We start from the raw sequence: 25885 nt of genomic DNA on the forward strand, positions 1-25885 counted from the left end.
CCCGGCTTATTGTATACTTGTAATGTGAACCCCGGCTTATTGTATACTTGTAATGTGAACCCAGCCTTATTGTATACTTTTAATGTGAACCCAGCCTTATTGTATACTTGTAATGTGAACCCCGGTTTATTGTATACTTGTAATGTGAACCCCGGCTTATTGTATACTTGTAATGTGAACCCAGCCTTACTGTATACTTGTAATGTGAACCCCGGCGTATTGTATACTTGTAATGTGAACCCCGGCTTATTGTATACTTGTAATGTGAACCTAGCCTTATTGTATACTTGTAATGTGACCCCCAGCTTATTGTATACTTGTAATGTGAACCCCGGCTTATTGTATACTTGTAATGTGACCCCCGGCTTATTGTATACTTGTAATGTGAACCCCGGCTTATTGTATACTTGTAATGTGAACCCAGCCTTATTGTATACTTGTAATGTGAACCCCGGCTTATTGTATACTTGTAATGTGAACCCCGGCTTATTGTATACTTGTAATGTGAACCCAGCCTTATTGTATACTTGTAATGTGAACCCCGGCTTATTGTATACTTGTATTGTGAACCCCGGCTTATTGTATACTTGTAATGTGAACCTAGCCTTATTGTATACTTGTAATGTGAACCCCGGCTTATTGTATACTTGTAATGTGACCCCCGGCTTATTGTATACTTGTAATGTGACCCCCAGCTTATTGTATACTTGTAATGTGAACCCCGGCTTATTGTATACTTGTAATGTGAACCCCGGCTTATTGTATACTTGTAATGTGAACCCAGCCTTATTGTATACTTTTAATGTGAACCCAGCCTTATTGTATACTTGTAATGTGAACCCCGGCTTATTGTATACTTGTAATGTGAACCCCGGCTTATTGTATACTTGTAATGTGAACCCAGCCTTACTGTATACTTGTAATGTGAACCCCGGCGTATTGTATACTTGTAATATGAACCCCGGCTTATTGTATACTTGTAATGTGAACCTAGCCTTACTGTATACTTGTAATGTTACCCCCAGCTTATTGTATACTTGTAATGTGAACCCCGGCTTATTGTATACTTGTAATGTGACCCCCGGCTTATTGTATACTTGTAATGTGACCCCCAGCTTATTGTATACTTGTAATGTGAACCCAGCCTTATTGTATACTTGTAATGTGAACCCCGGCTTATTGTATACTTGTAATGTGAACCCCGGCTTATTGTATACTTGTAATGTGAACCCAGCCTTATTGTATACTTGTAATGTGAACCCCGGCTTATTGTATACTTGTATTGTGAACCCCGGCTTATTGTATACTTGTAATGTGAACCCCGGCTTATTGTATACTTGTAATGTGAACCCCGGCTTATTGTATACTTGTAATGTGAACTCCGGCTTATTGTATACTTGTAATGTGAACCCCGGCTTATTGTATACTTGTAATGTGAACCCCGGCTTATTGTATACTTGTAATGTGAACCCAGCCTTATTGTATACTTGTAATGTGACCCCCAGCTTATTGTATACTTGTAATGTGAACCCCGGCTTATTGTATACTTGTAATGTGACCCCCGGCTTATTGTATACTTGTAATGTGAACCCCGGCTTATTGTATATTTGTAATGTGAACCCCGGCTTATTGTATACTTGTAATGTGAACCCCGGCTTATTGTATACTTGGAATGTGAACCCCGGCTTATTGTATACCTGTAATGTGAACCCCGGCTTATTGTATACTTGTAATGTGAACCCCTGCTTATTGTATACTTGTAATGTAAGAAAGAATTTTCACCTATTAAATAAACATTGTTTTGTGTCATGTCTGTGATGTCTCTGTGATGTAGTAAGTGTGGTGATACCATAATTTTTGCCTGGGGCTGTATTTATTTAAAATGTATTTTTCATGTGAATGTTAGATTAAACTATTTCAAATAGAATTGCTCTGACATTTATGGTTTCCATGATTTTCTTCATGGCATAAAACTACATAGTAAGATGTCTCGATGTAGATGTACGTTGGTAGTTAAATATAGCGGAGGAGGAGAAATTGATTATAGTAATTAAATGTGATGTTTCCAATCCAGATGGTGGAAATGTTCAACAGATGTGTAGAAATGTTAGCACTCCTTAAAGGGGTACTCCGACCCTAAGGTGGGTGCTGCATGCAAGATAACGGGGGTCCCCAGTGGCGGGACCCCTGCGATCAGACATCTTATACCCTATGCTTTGGATAGGGGATAAGATGTCTTAGGGCCGGAGTACCTCTTTAAGAATAAAGTGTATCAAAGCAGCAAATTGAAAAGAAAAAAAAAAACTTACTAGCCACAACAAAATGGTTCATAACTCACTCCTTTACTGGACTGTCATATTTGCCCAGCATATCACTGCATGCATTCATATGTTGTTAGAAAACATCAGGCAACAGGAAGAGGAGCTTTGATCCAGCCCAGCATGTAGCCTGTATGTTCTTTTGTTCTTTATGTGAAGCTTTTAAAAGCTCAGATCTCTGCTCTCTTTTTTCACTCTTTTCGTAAATGAACATGAACCTCAAGCTGGAAGAATGTACCTCCTTTGACATAGTCATGCTGTGCTCTCCTGATGTGTCAGGGCAGTGTTTTCTATCCATGGGCTGCATATGGTAATTCTGATGCTTATCTTGTTTGCAGGTGAGCGCCCCTACCAGTGTCCTTACTGTGACAAAGCTTTCAGTAAGAATGACGGATTAAAGATGCACATTCGGACGCACACAAGGGTAAGTCAGGAATTAAATTTATACTCATTGGAATTACTAGTTAATAAATTACTATGTACGGTGTTTATGTCAAGTTTGTTTGTTTCCAGACATTCTGTCACTTGAATATTCAATAGTATGTAGATTGTTAGATTAACCTTTTAGAGTAGTGACAAGGCAAATTTTTGGCCTCCTACTGCTGTTTTTGAGTCCCTGAAAGTCCGCTCCTTTGTGCACAGCTATTTTTCATTTTCCTCAATTTGGAGGGCAGGAGCAGAGCTGGGCTATTTTTAGTAGCACACAAACAGTAACTTTCTTCACTTAGTTGCCTGTACAGTGAAAGCACATCATATACTCATTTCTGCTTTGCTATGAAATATTGCTGGTGAAAGTGCACTGAAGAGACTGCCACTCTGCTTGGTTGATGATTTACACAGTACTATATGTTGGGAAAGAAGGGATCTAGTGCACTGGCTTTGCAAGGGGTTATGTGAGCATAAATTAAAGAAACAGCAGCACAGCAAGCAGTGAGCTGCTACTGAAGATAAGCTAAAGGAAGAAAAGGGGAGAGTAGATTGAGGAAGCAGCACAGTGTATGTACAGCAGCAGCACAGCAAGAAATGGGTTACACTGCGCACTGAAACTAGCGCTGCCACTGAGATGAAAGGAAAGCTATCTCCTTTCAGGGACAGTGCAGATTCTCTGAAGGCTAGTATATTGCATGTGCAAAGTCTTTCATTCTCCTTATCTTCTGCGTATACAGTAGCACATAATAAGCCCTTTTCCCACTTCCTTTCTTTTGTCCTAGTCTCTCTGTTACCAACTATTTCCCTTAAAGTGTTCCTGTCGTCAACAAAAACTTTTTCTATAATGTAGATAATACCATTATATGTATATTTGTAACATACATTGGCCCTGATTTACTAAGAGTGGAGTGTAGGTTTCTTTGTGGGTTTTAATTCCCTACAATTTTTTTTCCACAGTATTAACTAAGGTTTCCCTACATTTTCCACTTTTCCTTACATTTTGCTTTTTTAAACACATGCTCTGATCTGTAGGGTTTTCCTCAGCTCAAATCCACCTTAGTAAATATGTAGTGTTTTTGTGAAAATGTGGGAAACACGCCCCTTTTCTGTGACCACACCCCCTTTCCTTGACAGGCACACCCCTCTTTTGGGTTTTCTCAGTAAAATGGAGAGCTTGTTGGGTTTTTCCATTTCTGGCACAGACAGAATTCTGGCACAATTCGCCTGATTCTGGCGCACACCTCGACAAAATGTCAGGTTTACAAAAGTAAATTAGGGCCATTGTTTAAAAAAATATGTATATTTTCCTTGCAGCTATTGCCTGTGTGTCTCCAAATACAGGAAGTGAGGGTGGACAAGCAGGGCTCTGTACACTGAGGACAAGCAGGGCTCTGTGCACTGAGGACAAGCAGGGCTCTGTACACTGAGGACAAGCAGGGCTCTGTGCACTGAGGACAAGCAGGGCTCTCTACACTGAGGACAAGCAGGGCTCTGTACAGTGAGGACAAGCAGGGCTCTGTACAGTGAGGCTCTGTGACATGCTATGGGCTCACACATGAGGATAAATAACAAGCCAGGAGACTGCACAGAGAACTGCTTGTCCTGCCTGGTCAATAAAGCAACCTTCTTATGTCTCACAAAAATTGGAGAAATACTGTTTGTTTGTTTCTTACACTTTTGTGACTGTTTGGTCATACGAGCATTGATTTTACTGCTATCAAGTGCCATTTGTTAGTTTTTTTGTTAGTTTGAAGGCACAAAAGAGCAGTTTTTGTCAGTATTTCTTGTCAATGTTGTATTTTGTATAAAAAAAAAAAAAAAAAAAACATTTTTAAAGTCCGAAAATACGAACATGGGAACATGGCCAAAGAGGGAACAAAAACATTTTTTTAAGTTCATGATTTGCAGATCCTGAATTCCACCAACAATGAAAAATAAACACAGATCAACTCATCTATATTGTCAGAAATTATACAATTTTCCAATGCACTGTATGTACCTGCTCCTATTATTTTCAAGATCTCTTTTTGCAGTCATTTAAAGGGAGTTTCCATTGTTTATAACTGCAAGCAGAGATCTTAAAGGGGTACTCCGATGGAAAACAATTTTTTTTATCAACTGGTGCCAGAAAGTTAAACAGATTTGTAAATGACTTCTATTAAAAAATCTTTACCCTTCCAGTACTTTTTAGCAGCTGTATGCTGCAGAGGAAATTGTTTTCTATTTGAATTTCTTTTTTGTCTTGTCCACAGTGCTCTCTGCTGACACCTGATGCTCGTATCAGGAACTGTCCATAGCAGGAGAAAATCCCGATTGCAAACCTATGCTGCTCTAGACAGTTCCTGATACGGGCATCAGGTGTCAGCAGAGAGCACTGTGGACAAGACAAAAAAGAAATTCAAAAAGAAAAGATTTTTTGTCTGTAGCATACAGCTGCTAAAAAGTACTGGAAGGGTACATTTTTTTTAAATAGAAGTAATTTACAAATCTGTTTAACATTCTGGCAACAGTTGATTTACACTATTTTTTGCCACCAGAATACTGTCATCAAACCATTTCTTCTAAACTAACTCAGATCATATTCACTAACTACTCCTAACACCCCTCCTGCCCTTAAAAATGTTCTCCAAGCTTTAAAAAGCTCTGTATCATACCTTTCCCCTTGCTCACGGGTTCCCCAGCAGGCGTGATGTCACTGAGGCCTGCGAGAGCTGTGTTTCGCCATGCCTGGTCTCCTGCCAGGCTGGGAGGAGACCAAACTAACTGTTTGACTTGCGCAGGGAACAGAACAGAGCCACCTAGTGGCCGTTTTTTCAATCACATTAAAAACATATAAAGGTTGAGAATTTTAAGTACCGTAAATAGCAAATTGTCTTTTAATTACATAAGGAACAATATATTAAAAGTTTAGTTTAGAGACCGGTACACTTTAACTATGAGATACTGGTACAGAATATATGTTGGAAAACTGTATGAATAAATAACCATTCACTGATAAAACTATAATATCCCTTAAATATGAATTTACCTACATTACAGAGCTTGGTTTTTCAATCCTCTGAGATTGTAACAAAATGTAAATGAATAAATTGTCTCTATGGCTCTACACAATATGTCAGTGTGGTACACATTAGAGATAATATTAATCCTATAGATTTATATTGAGACGATTTATCCTGGGAGCTCATGATAAGATAGCTAATTTGCCATGAAACCCATGAAAAACAATTGAATCATCCAAGTACTAGAAAGGTTTCTGCTCCACTGATGTGATTAAATGAGGTATAAAGATATCCCGGAACAGTGTATCAAATATGCAAACTTATTTTCATGTGCTGCCACCAAATCATATTGTATAACATGTCAAGTGGAATTAGATCCACAGAACAAATTAACTCATTTGTAGAAATGAAAAATAAAATTGATGTCAGATATGATTGTGAAATGCCGCATGTCTAGGTCAGTTAATTCAGTTGAACAGGCACTTGAAAATAATCCCCATATATAGTTTCTGAAATATTAGAAGGCACTAGAAGAACTAACTTTCTGGTAGTTTAACTTGGTAACAGAAATATTAGGCGTCACGCACATATATTTAACATGTACACCAAGTAAACCCCCAACATATATACCGAATTTGTGCATAGGGGTCCATTAGTCAGACAGAGGCCAAAAGAATGACCTTTTGGTCTCTGTCTGGATGATATATGTCAGTATACCACAAAGATAAAGAGGAGCAAATAGTGTAGTAGACTGCCCTACACAAGCTACCAGTAAATAAATAATATATAGTTTCCACTCTAGCTTTATATCTGTGTTGTTTAGCCAATAATTAGCTTTACTGCAAGATGAATCCACTATAATGTTGACTGGTAATGTTTAGGTTGAATGGTATATAGAAGGAGTTTTGTCTTGACTAGTTGGAGGCACTAGTTGGTGTCTTCTATGATAATACATCACTAGCAGATCCAACTTGCAAATAGAGATACAATGGCTGTTTTAGGGAAGTCATCAGGACATGGGACCCTGTGTATGGAAAAATGTACTAAGTATTCATGCACACCGGTGTGTTATGGATCTGTGCTATTGCCCATAGCAACCAATCAGATCGCTTCTTTCATTTTTAAGAAGGCCCCTGCAAAATAAAAGAAGCAATTTGATTGGTTGCTATGGCCAACTGGGCAACTTTTCCTCTGGACAGGTTTAGATAAATCTCCCCCTATATGTTATGCACAGATCCATAACACACCTGTGTGCATGAATACTTTTTTTTTCCACACACAGGGTCCCATATCCTGATGACTTCCCTAAAACAGCCATTATTGTATCTCTATTTGCAAGTTGGATCTGCTAGTGATGTATTATCATAGAAGACACCAACTAGTGCCTCCAACTATATATATATATATATATATATATATATATATATATATATACATATAATGGTCCCTCAAGTTACAATATTAATCGGTTCCAGGACGACCATTGTATGTTGAGACCATAACTCTATGGAAACCTGGAAATTGGTTCTGAAGCCACCAAAATGGCATCCAAAAATAGGAAAAAGTGAGGATTAAACAAAAATAAGTGGATAACTAATATAGATAAAGCAAGTCCTTACATATAAAAGTAAGAAAGAGCTGCTGGAAGCTGTAAATCACTGTCTATGTAAAGGACAGGAGCTTCTTCAGGGTCCTGTACAGTACACACAATGTCCTAAAAAAGTAAAATGGAGCTGCCTCCACCTGGTGTCCATAGGATCAGCTAACCCTGGCACTGGGAAAGAACATGTAGTACCTCCCTGTACTGTAGGGAGACACTACCAGACAGGAATGCAGTGCATACGCTTCAGTAATACAGGTGTTTTACCAGTGAATGCCCATTCTGATTGGTCGGTTCTTCCAGCCATTGACATGTTTCACAGCTTTGGACTGTCAGTAGCATTGTATGTGGAGTCTGGTTTCAAGTTACAATGGTCCAGAAAAGACAATTGTATGTTGAAATTATTATGTTGAGGCCATTGTAAGTTGAGGGATTACTGTATATACATATATACCGTATTTATCGGGGTATACCACGCACCGGCCTATAACACGCACTCTCATTTTACCAAGGATATTTGGGTAAAAAAAGTTTTCTACCCAAATATCCTTGGTAAAATGAGGGTGCGTGTGTGTGCATGTGTATACCCCGATACACCCTCAGGAAAGGCAGGGGGAGAGAGTCCGTCGCTGCCCGCTTCTCTCCCCCTGCCTTTCCTGGGGTCTAGAGCACTGCTGCCGCCGCTTCTCTCCTGCTTGCTATCTGCGCCGCTGCCCGTACTCTCCCCCTGACTATCGGTGCCGCTGCCCGTTCTCTACCCCTGACTATCGGTGCCGGCGCCCCATTGCCGGCACCGATAGCCAGGGGGAGAGAAGCGGCGCCAGCAATGGGGCAGCGGCACCCATTGCCGGCGCCGCTGCCCCGTTGCCTCCCCCATACCCGCTTGTATAATTACCAGTTGCCGGGGTCGGGTCTGCGCTGCTTCAGGCCTCCGGTGTGCGTCCCATGCGTCGTTGCTATGCACTGCACGGCGCGGCGCAATGACGAGTGACGTCATTGCGCCGTTCAGCGCATAGCAACGAAGCAGGGGACGCCACACCAGCAACAGGGAATTATACAACCGGGGATGGGGGAGGCAACGGGGCAGAGGCGCCGGCAATGGGTGCCGCTGCCCCTTCTCTCCCCCTGTCTGTCGGCGCCGCTGCCCCATTGCCGGCGCCACTTCTCTCCCCCTGGCAATGGGGCTCCGGCACCGATAGTCAGGGGGAGAGAACGGGCAGCAGCACTGATAGCCAGGGGGAGAGAAGGGCCGGCAGCAGGGCTCTAGACCCCAGGACAGGCTGGGGGAGAGAAGCCGGCAATGCTGGCAGTCTCTGCACCTGCAAAGCCACTGCAGTTCATTGATTTAAAGCGCCCGCTTTAAATCATTGAACTGCAGCGGCTTATCAGCGTATAACACGCAGGTAGACTTTAGGCTAAACATTTTAGCCTAAAAAGTGGGTGTTATACGCCGATAAATACGGTGTATATATATATATATATATATATATATATATATATATATATATATATAAATATATTGCATTGGATGGGAATAGATCCTATACAGGGATATCAGGAAAGCCTTTAGCAAAGAAAAGCTGGGTTGAAGGCTTTCATAAACTCCAAGGACAGTATGCAGTGCCATCCTTGGCACATGGAGTGGACTCAAGGATCTTCTAGTGTGTATTCTTAACAGGGCATGTTACTAGTTGAGCTACACTGTATCTACATATGCCTTGGATTTTATAGATAGACATAAAGATTCCATGTGAATTTTATGGAAAAAATGGCATGCTTTTTTAGGTGCTTCACTTCTAGAGGATAATACTGCAATTGGAAGCCAAATGACCTACCACTAAGTTTTCGAAGTGTGAATGAGACCTATACCTGAACATACAAAGGCTATATAGATGTTTAACCCATGGCCCAAGAGCTTGAAGTTAGCCTTGCTAACTGCTATAACTGTATTTCTGCAAGAGGTAACAAGTATATATATAATAATGGGGCTAGATCTACATTTGTGTATGTAGGGTGGCCTTTTTTCCCACTTTTTCTCTGGTCAAATTCTAATACATGGCAGAAGTTGCTCACCCAGAACATATATATATACAGACTGACTACAATATTGTGCCTACTGGGAGTACAATATTGTAGCGTACATTCATGTGTTCCTTCTCCTCTCTAGCTTTTTAAATCTTTTGTATAATGAGGAAATAAAAACTAAGTATCAGTCATCATACCAACAAGAAGGTTTTCAGAATAGGCAAAATTTTTTTTGCATTTGTTTGAATTGATACATTTGCTTCATTGATAAAAACTGTAAAACATGAAGCTCGTAGTGGAGACAGAAGATTTTGTCCGATCGGAACCCAGGGGTAGGCAACTTTTATTATGTTTCCATCAGAGAAAGATGTGGAAAAACCACCCTATTACCTACCTCTGTTCATAAGAGTGGATCTATTAGTGTGCAGAAAAAAGAGAAATAGCCGGAATAGACATTCTTTCCTGTATAACGAAACAAAGGCGCACCCACTGTTGCTATGGTTTAATCTAATTCTTTCAGTGCTTTAGTTTTTAAAATAGAATAATAAAAAAAAAAGCTTAGGTGCAAATACATAGAAAGAGAGTTAAAGGGGTACTCCCGTGGAAACCTTTTTTTTTTTATCAACTGGTGCCAGAAAGTTTCAGGGGCTGTATACTAAAGAGTAATCGAAAAAAGACATTTATTTCCTGTGATGTCCTGACCACAGTGCTCTCTGCTGACCTCTGCTGTCTATTTTAGGAACTGTCCAGAACAGGAGAAAATCCCCATAGCAAACATATGCTTCTCTGGACAGTTCCTAAAATGGACAGCAGAGGTCAGCAGAGAGCACTGTGGTCAGTACATCACAGGAAATGCATTTCTTTTTTGTATTTCTCTTTAGTATACAGCCCCTAAAAAGTACTGGAAGGATTGAGATTTTTTTATAGAAATGATTTACAAATATTTTTAACTTTCTGGCACCAGTTGATTTAATAATAATAAAAAAAAAAAAGTTTTCCACGGGAGTACCCCTTTAAATATGCACTTCCATAATGCAAAATGGCCTTGTACTGGAAAGAAAGCCATTTTAATACAGTATTCTCCAACAGACAGGACAACACAATTCTTCCCCTCTAGGAGAGAACTAGGGGACTAGGTGAGTCCATCAATGAACTTATATCAATTAAAATGAAGAAAAATGCTTTTTTGAGATAGCCTGACGAAGAAGGGGTCCCCCGCCCCTCGAAACGCGTCGCTGTATTGCATGCTGAAGGAATAAACCTTCTTTTTCTTTTCTAAATACATCCGTGTCCAAGCGGTTTTATTTCACCAAGTTCTTGGAAATATCTACATACCTGTGACGGACTACATCTGCGACGGAGGTGAGCGCCCTTAGAAGCACTTCTTTTTTCTCTGGACCACGGGACCGATATTCTTCCAAATGTTAGAATGTGTTACATTTAAAACATTAGAAATTCCTAGCTCAGAAAAATAATATATATAAAATATAACAATGTTTTTTTCTTTCTAATCTGTAACAAGGAGACGCATTTTGTTTTCTTTTACTTATCAATTCGGGTTCTTCTGACTTCCTTAGAATGTCACGGTATGTCAAAGGGCAGAAAAAGCACATCCTCTGAAACCACGGCTTGTATGGATTCTATGCAGTACCTTTATGTGTATCCTGACATGCTTTTGTCATAAGCTCTTGTCCCATATGAATGACCCTCAATCTGGTTAGTGCTCAGGAGGTCTCAAGGTTCCTGGCTGGAATGGGAAGGGAATTTCTGATAGCCCCCTTAGATAAGTTATTTCCTTTTCTGTTACCTTAAACACAAAGCCTTGTCTTGTTTCAAACAAGTAGATTTGTAGTCTTTATCCTGGGGAGTAGAGGCTAAATCTAATTAGCTTCTTTTTGAACATTTCCCCATCTGTTTACATGATGAAAAGCACATTCCACTTCAGTTGGTCATTTCTCACACCATAAACTACGTTGGTTGTTTTAATTCACCCAAATATTACGTTTTTCCCATCAAGTTGGACAATCAAAATGAAAATAATGCCCAGTATTAGATAGAAAAAAGTAGTTGTTATATTAGATAAGAAATGGATTTCATTCTACTGTAACATCGTATATGGATATGAAGTTTGCTGTTAGCTGTGAGGAAGTAAGCACTAGCTGGCCAAATAACAGTGTGAACCACACATTATAAAATTACCATATATACTCGAGTATAAGCTGAGTTTTTCAGCACGAAAATGCCCCCCCTCGGTTTATACTCAAGTGAACTCTCCGCCTGTCAATGCCTTCTCAGTGGTCTTCAACCTGCGGACCTCCAGACGTTGCAAAACTACAACTCCCAGCATGATGGCCGGGACCAGCTCACCCTAACTTCCCGTTGAGGGGAGGTGAGTACAAAACAAAAGGGGGGTCTGGATGATGACGAAGGCCGCAGTGGTCTTCAACCTGCTGACCTCCAGAGGTTTCAAAACTACAACTCCCAGCATGCCCGGACAGCCGATGGCTGTCCGGGCATGCTGGGAATTGTAGTTTTGCAACATTTGGAGGTCCGCAGGTTGGAGACCACTAGTGAAGGGATTGACAGGCGGTGATGATGAAGGGGGGGATGATGACGGGGGTCTGGATAATTACATGGGGGATAACGTATTTCCAACCCTAGGCTTATAGTCGAGTCAATAACTTTTCCTGGGTTTTTGGGGTGAAATTAGGGGCCTTGGCTTATATTCGGGTTGGCTTATACTCGAGCATATAGGGTATATATAGGAAGAATTCTACTGGTGAATACAATCTTTATCACATTGGGAAATCTTTTTTTCAGCATAAGGTCAGCATTATAGGAAAAACAGGAAACCAAACCACCACACAGGCCACCAAACAGATACTCATACAATTGTGCCAACCATTTTGAACTCATTATTAAAAAAAAGATACATAGCAACTTCTGCCACAACAGTATCCATATAAATGTTCTATGCCCATTTAAGGAGTTATTACAGTTCCACACATTGATGTCTTATCCTTGAAGATAGGCCATGGGAATATGATCAGCCGGGTGACAACATTTGTCACCCCAACCAATCAGCTGTTCAGCATGGCTAACGCAACCAGATCTATACTGCAAACGAGGGTCAGGGCTCAGCTCCTTTTTTACTACAACAGGAGTTGAGCTGCAGTAGCCAGACAATGTCGCTATACAGTGAACAGAGCCAACTTCTTCCGGACCCATTTTTCAGGGTAGGTCTTTCTATAGAAGGACTGCAGAACAGCTGTTTGATTGGGGTTCCAGGTCAGATGTTGATGGCTTATCCTGAGGAGCTATCAATATGTGGAATCAGAAAGCTCATTTAACAGAACACCCAGTCCTGTACTGCTCTCTGCTACTCTAAAGCAAACTCTGGTTCATAGGGGAACTGGTAATTGTCTAGTTGCCCCCCACTTATGTCCAGTCTTAAAAAAGACACAGTCACTATATTTGGCTGGCTGGCTGGCTGGCTGGCTGTGCAAGTAGCAAATTTACTAGATGTCAGGTCACCTTTACACATGTGTCCTGTGTCAGCATAGCAGTGGGCTCATCCGCTCCCTCCCTGGGCCACTCTTCTTAACTCACTGTGATGCCAGATGCACTTTTCTTACCATATCAACCTGCAGATTCTTTCTTTAATCAATGATGGTAAGATAATCTGTTCACGTGCATGAGATCTAAAAGTGATCAGGTATTTTTTTCATGCACAGACAGTTGGGAGCCCAGTCCGACACCCCTCTAACCAGAACTCACAATCCCTTGTTATCTGTTGTTGTGCAATGCTCTACATGGAGAAATTATGACTGAAGTATTCTGATAGAACCGATCTATGACTGATCAGGATATTGTGGGACAGAATCAGGAATCTAGGGTTGTATCATTGTATGTTGTGATTTTTTTTCTTGACTACCTAGGGTTTAATGTGTCAGGAGCCATACAGAATGACCATAAGGTATATGGTCATCACTGCAAATCTACCTCATGAAAGACTTTATAGTTTGGCTGAAGTTATGCAAACACACATTTGCCAAGTTACGAACTTGGATTATAATATTAACTTGACCAGTTCATAGTTATTTCAAGGTAGCAAAAATGGTTTCCCACTTGTAGTGGAGTACATTAAATACTTCATATTGATATTGGCTTAAATGTACTTCAACTAATTTTGTATTTCTTTGTATATATATATATATATATATATATATATATATTCACAGTATTTATTGCATAAAATCCGTCTTAATATGAAAAAATATGTTTTCATGGTTTCACACTACTACTACTACTACATTTACTTAACCCCTTAACGACCACAGATGTAAATGTACATCCTGGTTTGGCGGAACTTCGTGCTCCTGGACGTTTATTTACGTCCTGTGCATGACTGCGAGCATTGGAGCGGTGCTCACGTCATACACGGCAGGTTCTGGCTGCTATCAGCAGCCGGGAACCCGCCGGTAATGGATGACATCCGTGATCGCGCAGATGTCCGCCATTAACCCCTCAGATGCCGTGATCAGTACAGATCACGGCATCTGCGGCAATGCGCATGTTAAAATAGATGATCGGATCGCCGGCAGCGCTGCCGCGGGGATCCAATCATTTCTAATAGCGGATGGAGGTCCCCTCACATGCCTCCGTCCGTCTCCCGGTGTCTCCTGCTCTGGTCTGAGACCGAGCAGACCAGAGCAGAAGATAGCCGATATAACTGATCAGTGCTATGTCCTACGCATAGCACTGAACAGTATTAGCAATCAAATGATTGCTATAGATAGTCCCCTATGGGGACATCAAAAGTGTAAAAAAAAAGTTGAAAAATATAAAGATAAAAAGTAAAAAAAAAAGTAAAAAATTCCCTCCCCCAATAAAAATGAAAATTGTCAGTTTTTCCCATTTTACCCCCAAAAAGCGTAAACATCTTTTTTTATAAGCATATTTGGTATCACCGCGTGTGTAAATGTCCGAACTATCAAAATATAATGTTAATGATTCCGTACGGTGAACGGCGTAAACATAAAAAAAAAAAATGCTGCTTTTTTGTCACATTTTATTCCCCAAAAAATTATAAATAATGATCTAATAGTTTTATATATGCAAATGTGGTATCGATTAACCCCTTCAGGACCAAGCCCATTTTGGCCTTAAGGACCAGAGCGTTTTTTGCACATCTGACCACTGTCACTTTAAACATTTATAACTCTGGAATGCTTTTAGTTATCATTCTGATTCCGAGATTGTTTTTTCGTGACATATTCTACTTTAACATGGTGGTAAATTTTTGTGGTAACTTGCATCCTTTCCTTGTGAAAAATCCTAAAATTTGATGAAAAATTTGAAAATTTTGCATTTTTCTAACTTTGAAGCTCTCTGCTTGTAAGGAAAATGTATATTACAAATAAAAAAATTTTTTATTCACATATACAATATGTCTACTTTATGTCTGCATCATAAAAGTGACGAGTTTTTACTTTTGGAAGACACCAGAGGGCTTCAAAGTTCAGCAGCAATTTTCCAATTTTTCACAAAATTTTCAAACTCACTATTTTTCAGGGACCAGTTCAGGTTTGAAGTGGATTTGAAGGGTCTTCTTATTAGAAATACCCCACAAAAGACCCCATTATAAAAACTGCACCCCCCAAAGTATTCAAAATGACATTCAGTCATCATTTTAACCCTTTAGGTGTTTCACAGGAATAGAAGCAAAGTGAAGGAGAAAATTCACAATCTTCATTTTTTACACTCGCATGTTCTTGTAGACCCAATTTTTTAATTTTTACAAGGGGTAAAAGGAGAAAACGTATACTGATATTTGTAGCCCAATTTCTCTCGAGTAAGCACATACCTCATATGTCTATGTAAAGTGTTCGGCGGGCGCAGTAGAGGGCTCAGAAGGGAAAGAGCGATAAGGGGATTTTGGAGAGTACGTTTTTCTGAAATGGTTTTTGGGGGGCATGTTGCATTTAGGAAGCCCTTATGGTGCCAGAACAGCAAAAAACCCTCACATGGCATACCATTTTGGAAACTAGACCCCTTGAGGTACGTAACAAGGAATAAAGTGAGCCTTAATACCCCACAGGTGTTTCACGACTTTTGCATATGTAAAAAAAAATTTTTTTTTTCACTAAAATGTGTGTTTCCCCCCAAATTTCACATTTTTCCAAGGGTTAATAGCAGGAAATACCCCCAATATTTGTAACCCCTTCTCTTCTGAGTATGGAGGTACCCCATAAGTTGACCTGAAGTGCACTATGGGCGAACTACAATGCTCAGAAGAGAAGGAGTCATATTTGGCTTTTTGAGAGCAAATTTTGCTCGGGGGGCATGTCGCATTTAGGAAGCCCCTATGGTGCCAGAACAGCAAAAAATACCCACATGGCATAGCATTTTGGAAACTAGACCACTTGAGGAATGTAATAAGGAATAAAGTGAGCCTTATTACCCACAGGTGTTTCATGACTTTTGCATATGTAAAAAAAAAAAAAAAAAATTCCACTAAAATGTGTGTTTCCCCCCTAATTTCACCTTTTTGCAAGGGTTAATAGCAGAAAATACCCCCCAAAATTTGTAACCCCATCTCTTCTGAGTATGGAGGTACCCCATAAGTTGACCTGAAGTGCACTATGGGCGAACTACAATGCTCAGAAGAGAAGGAGTCATATTTGGCTTTTTGAGAGCAAATTTGGCTTGGAGAGCATGTCGCATTTAGGAAGCCCCTAAGGTGCCAGAACAGCAAAAAAAAACACACATGGCATACCATTTTGGAAACTAGACCCCTTGAGGCACGTAACAAGGGGTACAGTGAGCATTTGCCCCCCACTGGTGTCTGACAGATCTTTGGAACAGTGGGCTGTACAAGTTTTCATTTTCATGGACCACTGTTCCAAAGATCCGTCAGACACCTGTGGGGGGTAAATTCTCACTGCACCCCTCATTATATTCCGTGAGGGGTGTCGTTTCCGAAATGGGGTCACATGTGGGGTTTTGTTTTTTTTGCGTTTGTCAAAACCGCTGTAACAATCAGCCACCCCTGTGCAAATCACCTCAAATGTACATGGTGCGCTCTCCCTTCTGGGCCTTGTTGTGCGCCCCCAGAGCACTTTGCGCTCACATATGGGGTATCTCTGTAGTCGGGAGAAATTGCGTTACAAATTTTGGGGGGCTTTTTTCCCTTTTACCTCTTGTGAAAATGTAAAGTATAGGGCAACATCAGCATGTTAGTGTAAAAAATAAAAAAATTTTACACTAACATTCTGGTGTAGACCCCAACATTTCCTTTTCATGAAGGGTTAAAGAAGAAAAAGCCCCCCAAACCTTGTAACGCAATTTCTCCCGAGTACAGCGATACCCCATATGTCGCCCTAAACTGTTGCCCTGAAATACGACAGGGCTCCAAAGTGAGAGCGCCATGTGCATTTGAGGCCTAAATTAGGGATTTGCATAGGGGTGGACATAGGGGTATTCTACGCCAGTGATTCCCAAACAGGGTGCCTCCAGCTGTTGCAAAACTCCCAGCATGCCTGGACAGTCAACGGCTGTCCGACAATACTGGGAGTTGTTGTTTTTCAACAGCTGGAGGCTCTGCTTTGGAAACAGTGGTGTACCGGACGTTCTTATTGGGGGAGGGGGGCTGTGTAAGGGTATGTGTATATGTAGTGTTTTTAACTTTTTATTTTATTTTGTGTTAGTGTAGTGTAGTGTTTTTAGGGTACAGTCACATGGGCGGGGGATTACAGCGAGTTTCCCAGCGCAAAATTTGCTGCATCTCAAGATGCGAGAAACCCACTGTAAAAGCCTCGCCCATGTGAATGTACCCTGTACATTCACGGGGGTGGCGGGGCGGGGGGGGGGGGGCTTGCATCAGCTGTTGCAAAACCACAACTCCCAGCATGCATGGTCTGTTAGTGCATGCTGGGAGTCATAGTTTTGCAACAGCTGGAGGCACACAGGTTAGGAAACACTGAGTTAGAAACAGACAATGTTTCCCAACCAGTGTGTCTCCAGTTGTTGCAAAACTACAACTCCCAGCATGCCCAGACAGCTGAAGGGCATGCTGGGAGTTGTAGTTCGGCAACATCTGAAGGGCCAGATGTTGCTGAACTAAAACTCCCAGCATGCCTGGACAGTCAGTGCATACTGGGAGTTGTAGTTTTGCAACAGCTGGAAGAGCACAAATTGGAGACCATTATACAATGGTCTCCAAACTGGGGCCCTCCAGATGTTGCAAAACTACAACTCCCAGCATGCATGGTCTTTTAGTGCATGCTGGGAGTTATAGTTTTGCAACAGCTGGAGGCACACAGGTTAGGAAACACTGAGTTAGAAACAATGTTTCCCAACCAGTGTGTCTCCAGCTGTTGCAAAACTACAACTCCCAGCATGCCCAGACAGCTGAAGGGCATGCTGGTAGTTGTAGTTCGGCAACATCTGAAGGGCCAGATGTTGCTTAACTAAAACTCCCAGCATGCCTGGACAGTCAGTGCATGCTGGGAGTTGTAGTTTTGCAACAGCTGGAAGAGCACAGATTGGAGACCATTATACAATGGTCTCCAAACTGGGGCCCTCCAGATGTTGCAAAACTACAACTCCCAGCATGCCCAGACAGCCAAAGGCTGTCTAGGCATGCTGGGAGTTGTAGTTTTCAGACTCCTAGAAGCAGCAGTGAAGATCTTCACTGCTGCCTCTGAGGACTACATACTTACCTGCTGGTCCCGTCACTGCTCGCCCACGTGGCCGGTCCTGCCGCTGCTCCTCGGTCCTGCCGCTGCTCAAGGTAAGTCCGCCGGTCCCCACGTGTTCCCCCCGTGTGCCGCAGGTCCCCGCGAGCCCCTGCAGCCTTCGTCCCCCGTTCTGCCCGACTTCCAGGGGCGGGCAGTGCGGGGGATCTGAACTTTCACCCCAGATCACTTTGATTGGTCCACAGGGACCAATCACAGTGATCGCTGACCAGGACCATCAATTGATGGTCCTGGGGGTGAAGCAGAAGTTGTCCCCTGCTGGAAACAGCGGGACTTCTGCCAGTTAACCCGTGCAATGCTGCGCATCGCCGGGTTAACTGCATGTCATTTATAAACGCCGGGATGCGCGAACGCACTGCACAACCCGGCGTTTATATATGACATTCTGCGGGAAGGGGTTAATATTACAGATGATGGCACAAAAAAATGAGCCCTCATACTGCCCTATATATGGAAAAATGAAAAAGTTATAGGTGGTCAAAATAGGGCGATTTTAGATCACTGATTTTGTACAAAATGTTTTAGATTTTTTTTAAGTGGTACAAAAATCTAAAAGTATCTAGCCATGGGTATCATTTTAATCATATTGACCCACAGAATAAAGAACACATGTAATTTTTACCGTAAAGTGTACAGTGTTAAAACGAAACCCTCCAAAATGTGCAAAATTGTGGTTTTCATTTAAATTTCCTCCCTAAAAAAAATTTGGGGAGGGGGTTCGCCGTACATCTTATGGTAAAATGAGAGATTTTATTACAAAGTACAATTGGTCACGCAAAAATCAAGCCCTTATATGGGTCTGTAGATGAAAATATAAAAGAGTTATGGATTTTAGAAGGCGAGGAGGAAAAAACAAGAATGCAAAAATAAAATTGGCCTGGTCCTTAAGGTCAAAATGGACTTGGTCCTTAAGGGGTTAAATTAACCAAAAAGTTAATAGCAATACCAACTTTTTTATATATATGTTTCTAAAAGGAACACTTCTTGAAAAACATATATTCTTAACTGTATGATATTGTGGGGCATGTGAGGTCTCTTTGGTTTTCCATAAATCCTTTATATGATTATGTACCATATATTCTAGACCAGGTCCTAATCTAATTTATAGTGAACCTCTGGAAAAAAGCTAAAATTTTAGAAACAGTAAAAGTCCCACTCTAGACCTAGAGTTATATTTACTTGGTCCTGATATTCCAAAGATCTTTGGGGTCTTCAAACAGGTAGCTTTTTAAGGAAACCACTCATATGAAGAAAGCCACCATTAATCTACAGACCCAAGTAGGTATAACTACTGTCTTTGGCTGGCAGCCTTGATTGGAAATGCTGGTGGTACCATCAGCCTTAGTGGGTTTTGTGTTTTCAGGCAGGCAAATATATTTGTAATTGAAATGGTTGGCCTTTGTGAATATATCCTATTTTTTTTTTTTTACTGTGTGACAGTTGTGGCATTTACAAACCCATCATGATAGTTGGTGGAGGGTTGATGTCACCAGTTAACCATATCCCCATCTAAGCTTAGACATGGGTACTTACTGCTGGAGTTAATGCAGTTTAAATGCCTATTGGATGCTCATTTAGATTTTCTTTTAAATACCACAATCACTATATGTGGGAATTGGGTCATCCAAAAAGAGCAGTTGTGCTGCTGTATATGTGTGCTTAGTAATAACTACAGACATTATACATTTAGCAGATTCAATGGAAATGAAAAAACACTATCTACATGTTTACCATATTTCATATTTTGTACTCTAACATATCAGAGAACTGTTAAAATATTTGAAATACAAGCAAAAAAAAAAGTTTACTGTACCCTACCATGTTAGCACTATTGTGTGTCTGTCAACTCAGTCCTTATGCTATCCTAGGTATAAATAAATGTAGAAGAACCAAGAACTGCAAAAAAGGAATTCCACTGTTTGATTTAGGTCTAGCAGCTGCCACAGAGCGCACACAGTAGGGAACCCAGTGCAGATCTGGATGGCTCTGCTGAAAGTAAAAAGAAGTGTTGAGTGAGGACCACCCTAGGAAAACAGGGGAATCATTGCCAGCAATTTCGCTATTGCAATTACACACTTGCCAATCGATATAAAAGCTGTGTTAAAGTAAAAAACAGAGGTCTTGGAATATTTCACGTGGGGTTTCATGAAAGTGATATGCAGTGTCATGACCTCTTAGCTCCTTTTTGGTCTCTGCTCAGCACGGGATGCTTACTGGTTGACCTCCGTAAATTCGGACTGCACGTGTACAATAGGAGCATCTCTTCATAAGAATTCTACCAATTATATTTAGTCTACAGGTCTTCAAGTGCAAATGTTTTTTTTCTTAGAATTGTCTTGTTTTGGTAATGTTTGTAAAGAACAATAAACATTATCGGTAGTCTCTTGAACATAACAAAAGAAAGATTATTATATATTTCTATTTTTATATTTACAAATAAGTGACATAATGGGGGATATTGTTTTCCTGCATTGCACTTATATAAAACTCTGCCTATTTTCACTGCAATGGATTTCCCATGAATCACATGCTATGAACTAGCTTACATTTCTGTGACATTTACTGTCGCAAGTCGGGCCTAAAGTCGCAAGTGAGGAGGGCGCACCTATGCAAAGTCAAAGGCTTTTGTTTAAAGAAACAAATACTTTGCGGAGCCTAGTTTTTCCCCACCCCTATTGTGTGTTATTTATTATATTAATTAAAAGGAAATAAAGATCCACATTGAAGACAACTTTGGTACTACTCAACTTATCTTAGATTGGCCATAAAAGAGTAAAATCCCATGTCATCAAGTAATTCAAGACTGTAGATAACTTTTTTCTCTGTGATTTAATATGTTAACATGGTTACACATTTACATTTATTATTAATTTTAATGTATTATTAATTATTAATTTCTAAGCATTTCTCTTGCATATCCAGTAAAAGGTTTTCTTAGGATGGATCCCTTGACCCCTTACGTTGTTAAGTATTTCATCCACTATTTAGAACCATAGTAGTAGTGCTCGGCCATAACTTCAGTTGACCTAGATTCTTTATTGATCCTCTGTAGTTGGTTGAAATAGTTGTCTACTTCATCTACATGTCCAATTAGGACATACGTCCTTCTCAGGACCTCACTTCATCAGTCAAAATGGAGAGACACTCTATAAGGATGTTAAGTAAGCTAACTAAGCATCACAAAACAATATTGTTCACATATTTTGTTCACACTGTATACGCGTACCAGTACCATGTTGCCCAGGAGTTTACATTGGAATAGACTCAACATACATCAATGCTTGGGGCCATATAATGGTAGGACAAGTAGTTCTAATACTCAGTAGCTCTTATGATTAATATACTATAAATCAATAGTGAGGTTAAACAAGCAGACGTATGGCTGAATAATACTTTCTTCTGTGACTAATTTTTAATGGTCAGTTTTCAATCCTCTGGTCATTGCCTATGTCTGTTTAAGGATGACAAATATTTTATATGAATGTTATGCGCTTTTCAGTATTTATTATGAATTATTTAATATTATGTCTATTATTTTAGGCTCTGTCTCCTATGTTTTTTATTTTATTTTTTTGTTTAATGTTATTACTAGTAAGGAGAAAATGAAGTTATTTATGCATGCAAAGGGAATATGACATAGGTAGCACATGCAGTTATCTCCTTAACTGTAGATTTATTATGTGCATGTTTTATATTTATGTGCAAGATTGCAACTGACTTATCATATCAGTTCTACTTATATGGATACAGGAAAGTTTTACGTTTCAAATAAATGCTTGTTTGATACAGGCTGAAACCAACCTAACTAAACAAAAAACTAAAAACATTTACTCACCTGTAAATCTATCACCACTGCTCAAGCATCCCCAGTTGGGTCTGTGGTGATGTCACTTACGTTGTTTACATGATACTGCAACCATCTATATCTTTAGCTGCCTCTGCTTGTAAGTACAAAATGTGACCACTAAGAAAAGTTCAATCAAAGTTTGTATTTTTGACTGATTCTATCCCTTATGCAATTTGTCCCTTTAACCGTAAGTTATTTAGATGGATTGAAATTCTCATACTGTTGATACATACTATTTTATTTTAATTTAAAGTTCTTTTTTTTTGTAAGTGAATTTGTCCTGCACTAATCTGTAGATTCAGGATTGTAGTGCAGGGGTGACACTGATGACAATGACAAATACCATTCTTTGCTATATGCCTTTGTTCGTGATCCCTGTTTTTTGGTATCTGGTAACGAAGGAGCTTGGTGCACTACTCTGTCACCATGGGAGTAGCGTACCATGGAATGTACGTACAGTGAGCACGTAGTTCTGTTCTGTGTCCTATTCTTTTTCCCAAGTTTGTAACTAACATAAGAGAAGGTTTGTGCCTTGTGCAGGGAGTTCATAATAGTTCATAATATATATTCTTCTGGGAAGACTAGATGGTGGTCTTTTTCAGCTGACAATATTCTATTTATCTGTTTTCATGTTATACCTGTTGAATATTTAAGCAAATTCCACTTTTTACACTAAACCTACTAAAACTGATTAAGAGAATGTATTAAGAAGACTGAAATTATTAAAACACTAAAGATGATTGCATGGTTTTCTTCTTTGGGTTAAAGAACCTATATGATATTGACCCTTTACAACTCATATTTCGTTACAGCTAATTTCTGCTGGGCTGGGAACATGGCTTTATTTAGGTTTGCATTGTCTAAGTGACACATCTCTGGCCAGGAATGACAGCCTCTGACTCCAGTACAATGAAGAAGGGCCATTTGAATTGATGCCTGTTTATGGCATCACTAGAACAAATTGTTTTATAAAAGGCCATAGAGAAGCATAGTTATGTACTCGAAGGAAATTAGAAAGAGGGGTGGGCATTTCACACTGTTATTAACATAGACCCCACGGAAAAGAGTGCCCAATAAACTCTCTTACTATACAACCGATGTTAAGGCAAGCATTAGAATAGACTGCAAAGTTAATGTGACCCTTTTCTCTTCTAAATATATCAATTGTGTTTACCTAAAACACACAGTAACTTCCAAAGCTTTTCTAACTTTTTATATATTTAAATAATAACAACTATAATTTATATTTGCTTTTATGTGTGATTTATGTTTAAGTAGTAATCCTATCCTTCTCTTTCTACTTCTATTTCCTCTTTCATTAATATCACTGTACAGAGGGATTTAAGTACAGTGGTCCCTCAAGTTACAATATTAATTGGTTCTGGGACGACCATTGTATGTTGAAACCATTGTATGTTGAGACCATAACTCTATGGAAACCTGGTAATTGGTTCTGAAGACCCAAAATGTCATCCAAAAATAGGAAAAAGTGGGGATTAAAGAAAAATAAGTAGATAACTAATACAGATAAAGCAAGTCCTTATATATAGAAGTAAGAAAGATTTGCTGGGAGCTGTAAATCACTGTCTATTTCAGTGTTTCACAACCAGGGTGCCTCCAACTATTGCAAAACTACAACTCCCAGCATGCCCGGACAGCCGAAGGCTGTCCAGGCATGCTGGGAGTTGTAGTTTTGCAACAGCTGGAGGCAACCTCTTTGGGAAACACTTGTCTATGTAGAGGACAGAAGCTTCTTCAGGGTCCTGTACAGAACACGCAATGTCCTAAAAAAAGGGAAATGGAGCCGCCCTCACCTGATGCCCAAAGCAGCAGCTATCCCTGAGTACAGAACATTTAATACCTCCCTGTACTGTAGGGGGCGCTACCAGACACTAGTCAGTGCATGCACTTTAGGAATAAACGGGTTTTTACCAGTGAAATATCCATTCTGATTGGTCGGTTCTTCCAGCCATTGACACGTTTCGCAGATACAATGGCAGAAAAGACCATTGTATGTTGAAACTATTGTATGTTGAGGCCATTGTAAGTTGAGGGATCACTGTACATTATATAGGACAAAAAGGTGCAATAAACATGAACAAAATAAATGACTGTCTGGTACAAAGGATAAGCTGCAAAGATTCACTATCTACAAGGGAAGGAGGGTGAGGGTAAATGCTGTCCATATGATGTAGGATTTTCAGAAAAGTTTAGTTTTTTTTATTATTTTCGAAGGATTGGATAGTCCAGGAGAGTCTGATCAGTTGTAATAGTGAGTTCCATAGTAAGGGAAGCGTGGGAGAAATCTTGTAGACAGTTGAGTGAGGAACGGCAAAGAGAAGAGCACTGTAAGTATTGGAGATTATGTTAGAGGAGGTATCAGGAGATTGTTAGAGATGCGTGAAGGGCATAGGCCTTATCATTATTTTGTGCGCATTTGGTTTTAGACTTGGTCAATGTAATTCATACCCATCTCTGATCTGTCTAATGTTTCCTCACTTTTTAACATTAAAAGAGATATCTAAAGATCATACAGTAACAAATTGAAAGAAATACACCAATATTTTGTGTGGCAGTATATTGTATGCTTCTGGTAGCATTAAGAGTTCAATTATTGTTGACATGATATTAACAGTAAAACTAAGCTGTTTTGGAAAGGAATGAGAAAAACATATAATTGATGCTGGTTTTATCATTTAGGCTAAAATCATACAGGCATAATTTCTTGTAATAGTAGTAGTAGGGAAATTAACCTCCTATTGTCGATATAAATGTAATAGGCCATCCTGTATATAGTAAGGCAGTCTAGTATTACACCATTGTCATTACATCCACAATATTTGTAAAACAAGCTGAAAAAAACTATCTTATTGTACTTGTGAACTGTTTATAGTTGTTATGACACTTAAAAGGGTACTCCCGTGGAAAACTTTTTTTTTTATTCAATGGGTACCAGAAAGTTAAACAGATTTGTAAATTACTTCTATTAAAAAATCTTAATCCCTCCAGTACTTTTTAGGGGCTATATACTACAGAAGAAATGCTTTTCATTTTGGATTTCTCCAATGTTACAACCACAGTGCTCTCTGCTGACCTCTGCTGTCCATTTTTGGAACTGTCCAGAACAGGAGAAAATCCCCATAGCAAACATATGCTACTCTGGACAGTTCCTAAAATGGACAGCAGAGGTCAACAGAGATAACTGTGGTCGTGACATCAGATAAATCCAAAAAGAAAAGCATTTCCTTTGTAGTATACAGCCCATAAAATGTATTGGAAGGATTAAGATTTTAATGTAAGTAATTTACAAATCTGTTTCACTTTCTGGCCCCAGTTGTTTTCCACGGGAGTACCCCTTTAAAGGAGCTGTAATTGCATCTTGCCATTTTCTGATAAGTTGATATCACAAATAGTATGGACTAGTAAATGTATTAGTCAGCAACCAAAAGGTTTATCTTAACATTCCATGCTGTGGTATCACATTGCCCCCTCCCCCCCCAATGGCCCAATGACCTAATGACCCAATGACTTCTATTATGACTTTCTCATTATTGGTTGAACATAAACTTTTATTCAACATTGCTCAAACAAATTTCCAGTGGGTACACAAATTTCATTCACGCTCAGAAGTATTATTTTTTTTTTTTTTTTTAATGATTATGGAAAATACTTTGAGAAAGGGAAGAGTAATGGACCAAGACCAATGAACATAACATTTCTCTAGATGACATAAATGCTGCACCATGGACCCTATACTTTACTAACAGGCACGTAAATATGTGATTAGGTCCAAAGAAACAAAGGAGTGTTCAGGCATATATTTAAGTGATTAAAGGGAATTTGTCAGTAGTATCCCTCACACTAAACCTGTAACACAGGCTTGTTGTATGGGTGATGCTGATTAA

The 25885-nt window shown here is 39.8% G+C and overlaps 1 protein-coding gene across 1 annotated transcript in view; it reads left to right on the forward strand.

The window, feature by feature from the left end:
* The window catches only part of PRDM5 (PR/SET domain 5), a 220376-nt gene that overhangs the window by 163677 nt on the left and 30814 nt on the right, over positions 1-25885 (forward strand). Inside the window, exon 17 of the mRNA XM_056564227.1 lies at positions 2657-2742. Within this exon, the coding sequence (XP_056420202.1) occupies positions 2657-2742 (86 nt within the window). The remainder of the gene's footprint in view (positions 1-2656; positions 2743-25885) is intronic.

This window comes from Hyla sarda, chromosome 1 (assembly GCF_029499605.1).
Source record: "Hyla sarda isolate aHylSar1 chromosome 1, aHylSar1.hap1, whole genome shotgun sequence".
In the NCBI taxonomy this organism is placed as follows: Eukaryota; Metazoa; Chordata; class Amphibia; order Anura; family Hylidae; genus Hyla; species Hyla sarda.